The following is a 5,920-nucleotide window of genomic DNA, read 5'->3' as shown; positions in this document are numbered from 1 at the left end:
TGACGGCGGCTGTCGGTCCCGCAGAGCTTCCCGTTCCCGCTGCTCGCCACGCTGCTGCACCTCCTGCTCATCTTCGCGCTGTCGGCGCTGTCCCGCGCCGTGGTGCGCTGCCGCTCCGGGCGGCCGCCGCCGACGCTGTCCTGGGCCGAGTGGCTCCGCCGGGCCGCGCCCGCAGGTACGGACTTGGCGCTGGGCGGCGGGGGCTGCCCGCGGCTTTGGCTGTGGTTGCGTTGTCTCGACTCTGACAGCGGCTCCTGCCGTTGGGCAGAGAGGCATTGGGGCATCGATAGGATCTCCCTGAGGCTCCGCTTTTGCAGGCTGAACGGACCCAGCTCTCGGCCTCTCCTCATAGGGGAGTTGTCCCGCTCTGCTGATCCGTTTGGTGGGCCTGTGTTTTACTCTTGCTGGTGTGTTTCCCTTCTGCCGGTGCCGGGGTATGGCCACACCAGCGCTGAGCAGAGGGCAAGGATCGCCCCTCGTGACCTGCTGGTGACACAAGGCCCGGCACAGCCAGGGATAGCTTCCTTAGCAGCAAGGAGGGCACGCTGCTGACTTGTGTTCAACGTGGTGCCCCCGGGTCTCCTAGGTCCTCTTCTGGAAAGCTGCCCTCCACCTGGGCAGCCCCAGCACCTACTGCCACATGGGGTTGTTCCTTCCCAGGCGCAGTTATCTGCTCTCAGCCGTGTTCAGCTTAATGAGAGAGCAAAGGTCTCTGCCATGTCAGGATTCCTCTGGGTGGCTGCCCGGCCCTCTGGGGAGTCAGCCACTCCCCCTGGGTTCATGCCATCCATGCATTTACTGAGAGTACATTTTACCCTGCCATCCAAATCCTTAATGAAGATACTGAGCAGGGCCGGACGCAGTATTGACACCTGGGGTACCTCGCTCATTACTGCTCCCCAACCACGCCTCGTACCACTTACTGCTACCCTCTGGGTCATGCTGTTTGGTCAGTTTTTGATATGTCTGACTGTTCATCCAGTCCATACTTCAAGATCTTCACCATGAGTATTTTCTGGGAGACGGAAGCCCGGGAAGACAGTATCCACTGCTCCTCTCTCATCCATCAGGATGGTGATTTCATTATAGAAGCTTATCGGGTTGGTCAAGCAGGATTTCCCCTTGCTGAATCCCTGCTGATTACTATGGATGATTTTCTTCTCCTTCACGTGCCTGGAAGTGGTTTCCAAGAATAGCTGTTCCATGATCTTCCCAGGGAATCTCAGCCTTTCGCTGTCCATACTGGTGCCTGGAGTTGTTCCTTTTCAGGTGCAGCTCTCTGCCCTCATCCTTGTTGAACTTCATGAGGTTTTTGTCAGCAAACCTCTCCAGCCTGTCAGGGTCCCTCTAGACGGCTGCATGGCCCTCTGGTAAACAAGCTGCTCCTCACAGTTTTCTTCTAAGCCCTGTGTTTCTGTTGTATTAGCAGCTCTCTCTGGCTGGAACTTGGTCTTTGGCCCCAACTTGAATCACAGGGAACAAAAGAGAAACAAAGCTGAGCATATCCAGGCTGTGTTGGTACTGAAAAGTTAATGAGAAGAGGACCATTTCTTTTTTCTGTCTCTGCTCTCTATGTTTGTGGCCAGTTAGCAGGGATTTCTTTTGTGTGGTGGAGGACAGCTAACTTCAGGACGTTTTCTTTGATTCTTCAGCTTTGTCAACTTCCTTGGATATTGGGCTGAGTAACTGGAGCTTCCTGTATGTCACTGTCTCCCTGTGAGTACAAATCTCATCTTCCCTGGGAATCTTCTGGTGGGGCTTGGAAAATGCTATCTCAGGGTCAGCATCTGGAGTGGCATGTGGCCTGGTGGGGTTGGCGTGGAGGGGCTGTGGTGGGCTGACTAGCAGCTGCATATATGTACGTAATGCTTTGCTGGGAACGACAGCATTGGAAGATACTGATAATGTATTTTGGTCCTTTCAGCTACACGATGACCAAATCCTCTGCCATTCTCTTCATCCTGCTGTTTTCGCTGCTCTTCAAGCTGGAGGAAATGGTGAGAGTTCAGTGCAACACTTTAAGGAGGCTGAAACTCAGGCACAGGGAGACAGGTGGTACATGCATGAGAAACATAAGCAGGGGAGGAATGCAGTTGTGTGGACAACTGAAATAGAGCTGTGTGTTCAGCTCTAGGAGGCTGTGTAGTGATTTTTGTGTTTGCTCTCACCCAGAGGGTGGCATTGGTGCTGGTGGTTGTGCTCATCGCTGGGGGGCTCTTCATGTTCACCTACAAGTCCACGCAGTTCAACACGCAGGGGTTCATGCTGGTGCTCTGCGCCTCTTTCCTTGGGGGTGTTCGCTGGACTCTCACGCAGATACTTATGCAGAAGGCTGAACTGGGTATGTAAAGAGCAGGAACTGGGAGGTGGTACTGGCGAAGGGTGGGGAATAAGGAGGCTGTAACTTACTGCAGAAACAAAACCTCTCGTGTAAGGGACGGTGTTTGAAACCTGGGATGGGGATCGTCTGTTGGTGGGTAATAAAGATAGCTTCGCCTCTGCAGCAGTGTCAGCATGGGTGTTACAAAGAAGGTTTACGTCTACACATAGTACTAATAGCTCAGGAAAGTTATTTCCTGGCTCGTTACCTGATCCATTATTGATTCTCTTCTTGCAGGGCTCCAGAACCCCATTGATATCATGTTTCACCTGCAGCCGCTCATGTTCCTGGTGCTCTTCCCTCTGTTTGCAGTGTTTGAGGGTGCGTGAGTTAAGTAGGGAAAGCAGGGTTAGCTTAATAGAGCGGTTGGGTGATTGCTTAGCTGTTTTTGTTCAAGGTGATTCATGTAGAGAAGTGAACACCTGTGAACTTTACAAAGCAGTTAAGTTCTGGAGTTCCAAGGACCAAGATATAACTTAAGCAGAATATCCCAGAGCACGTAAGAGTGGTAGCTTGCCACACTTTTGGAAGTAAGGGGAAAAAAGAACTGGCTCTACGTCCTCCTGATACTGGAATGTGAGCAGCTCAACCACATCTTGTTGTGAGGGGTCCTGGGGGTTGGGAAGGGTACTTCGCTACTCACTTTCTTGTTCCTAGGCCTGCCTTTGTCCATATCAGAGAAGCTCTTCCATTTCCATGAAGCAGGAGTACTGTTCTGTATGGTAGGAAAGCTGTTGTTGGGTGGAATTCTTGCCTTTGGTCTAGGCTTTTCTGAGTTCCTCTTGGTTTCCAGAACATCTAGCCTCACCCTTTCCATTGCTGGCATTTTTAAGGTAAGGCATGGTTCCTGTGCTAATACTAAAGGGCAAGTACTGAGTCACCCCTAATGGGCCTAATGTGGTGGGAACTTCCTTGCAGCCTCAGGAGTCATCTCCTGTGATTTTTATTCTCCTGACACGGAAGCTTGATGCTTTGACTTGCTGTCTTTGCAGTGAGGGCTCTTGGTCCCTGCTGCTCTGACAACAAAGGACAGAGGCATTAAATACCATTAAGGCCCAAAGTTTGGTGGGATCTGGGAGAAACTAGAACACATAGGACTCATGAGCAATGGATGCTGTGGGAGGGAGGAGAGCTAGGAAGAACGCTTTCTTGTATCAGACCTGGATAAGGATAAACCTCTGGTTAGAGGTAACTCATTAACCTGGTTGGGCACGTTACATCCTTCCTTGAGGAGTCCAGTGCGTGTACTTCTGAGCTGTTTGGTGGCATGTGAAATTCAGCTATGTAGGAACCCTATAACTTCCAGGTTAGATGAGTGGTTCAGTCGGGGGACTTAAAATCCCCGATCCCAGTGAGACAGGTTGTTCTGATTTTGGAATCTGTTTTTAGAACTTTTTACACATGGAAGAACACACGGGTGGAAATCAGCAGCCTGACGTCTTGATTTAAGCTTGAGCTGCAAAATATGTTATACACATCTCGTCAGGTCCTGTGCTGCCACTTGTCATGTTTTTTCTTTCCACAGGAAATCTGTGTTTTATTCCTTGCCACACACCTGCTGGGAGACCGCCTCAGTCTCTTGAACTGGCTTGGCTTTGCTGTCTGTCTGTCAGGAATCTCCCTTCATGTCATTCTCAAAGCTGTAAATTCCAAAGGTGATTCTGTTTTAAATACCTTTGTGTTTCTCTGTAGGCGTTTTTGCAGTTTCACCAGGAGCTACATCTGATTCCACCTGCTTGCCCGTGGCAGGTTTGATGGGTGCTCCAGTGAGCTGGCTTGTTAATAAATGAGCTGTCTGCACACAGGTGAGAAAACACTGAACCTACACAAAGAGACATGCTCTGAGCCTGACCTGGAGCTGCTGCTGCACCACACTGAGCATGAGGAGGAGGAAGAAGATGGTGGAACCCTACAACACTGAATGAGCGTAAAGCACAGAGTCCCCTGCTCTGTTCTTACCAGGTCTGTCTGACACCTGTCTAGGAAGAAGGTCCAAGATTCTCTGTCTTTGACTTCCCAAAGGAGAACGAGGGTCCAGTGGGAGTCCTGCTGTTCTCCTGCAGTGTGGATCCGTAGGTGCTGCACAGCAAACAAGCAATACCCTTTGCTGGAGAACAAACTTGGAAGAAGAATCCCAGTTCAGCAGAAGTAAGGTGGTGAGACTGGGAAATGCTATAGAAAACTTCCTAGGGAATCCTGAAGGCTGTATATTGAGATTGCAGACTATGAGCTGCGGATCAAGTATGGACATGTCTGGACTGCAGGCTGAGTGGTTCCAGGATGGTTTTAGTGGTGTTTAGGCTTTAGCTGCAAAGAGGAAGGTAGGTGCATCTTCCTGTGCTTGTTTTATGGTTCTGCCAAATGGGAGCTCCTGTCTTCATGGGAGCAGATAATTGCATGTAATTCCCAAGACTTGTCCCAGTGAGAAAGAGCCTTTGTGCCTGGTGACCTCCACGTGTGTATGTAAGGAGAGAAGTACCTATGTATCTGCTGGTATTTGGGACCAATTGAACACAACCAAATTATGTTGGGCAGAGAAAGAACAAGGGTGCGGGAGTACTGCTGGCCCTGCAGCCAAGGGGGGAGAGAGCGCAGGACATCTAGCTTGAGTAGTAAGCTGATCAGAATGTATGTGGGTATTTTTTTATGTTTGGTTAGTTGGCTTTGGTGGTTTGGTTTTTATTTTCAATAAACTAGTTTTCTAATTCCCTACTGTCTGCATGTTATGTAGCTGTGCTTCAGCAAGCAGAGATCATTTCATTTTTGAACTTTTTCTTAGACCCACGGTGACCTTGATACTGCATGCCCAATTGATTTGGACAAATACTTGCCCATCAACAGGTTCCTTGAGCTCTAGGATTAGGGGGACCTTCCTGCAGCCTGTCCTGTTTGCCAGCTGAGGAGGACTTGTCTGCCTTGATGTGCCAACAAGACCCCATATCCTAAGAACACTTAATATTCTGTTTTGCTGTAGGAACCTTACCTCCGCCCCATTGGTTTGGGTCAGTGGGAGCTGAAATTTTGTCCAAGGGAGTGGAATAGTAGATACGTCTTAAATCCTGCACTTCCTTTCTGCTAAGCCTGAAGTGGGGTTGGGCAGCAGCTCTTTATTTTCCTCTCTGGAAGTCCTGTTTGTTGTGCGAGCTTTTGGGGTTTTCGAGGTGGGAATGCCTTGAGAGCACTTCCCAAAGGTTTAGTGGTGCAGGCTTTCTCTTGAGAGGAGCTGAGCATTTAAGTGAATTTCTCATGCTCTGTTTGAGAACCTGAAACATCTTGACTGGTTGTCCTTCCATTGATTTTGCTCCATAGCTTTGAGACAGGAAGCCTTTCTTGGTGACTTTAATCAAGAGCGTGTTTGTCAATGCTGATCATTTTTCATCGTGTTCTAAGGGACGCTGGTGTCTTGCTTTAGAGCAGACAGCAGGTGGAGCAGCTACCCCATGTAAAGCTCCTGAAGCAGTGCTGGTGGCCAGGCAGCACCCCAGGGGATCCTGTGTGCCAACTGGGACGTGTCCTGGAGCCGAGAATGGTTTGCTCAGT

General features: G+C 49.9%; 1 protein-coding gene across 1 annotated transcript; it reads left to right on the top strand.

The window, feature by feature from the left end:
• SLC35C2 (solute carrier family 35 member C2) lies at positions 25-5,093 on the top strand (the record flags this gene model as incomplete). Its single annotated transcript, XM_021416773.1, is given in 8 exon segments — positions 25-175; positions 1,653-1,716; positions 1,925-1,997; positions 2,173-2,341; positions 2,618-2,701; positions 3,038-3,213; positions 3,906-4,035; positions 4,186-5,093. Coding segments are annotated over 8 exon segments (963 nt in total), but the record flags the coding sequence as incomplete, so codon positions are not given.

Source organism: Numida meleagris, chromosome 19 (assembly GCF_002078875.1).
Source record: "Numida meleagris isolate 19003 breed g44 Domestic line chromosome 19, NumMel1.0, whole genome shotgun sequence".
Classification (NCBI taxonomy): Eukaryota; Metazoa; Chordata; class Aves; order Galliformes; family Numididae; genus Numida; species Numida meleagris.
The sequence above is the reverse complement of the archived record's forward strand: the minus strand, read 5'-3'. Positions and strand labels throughout refer to the sequence as shown.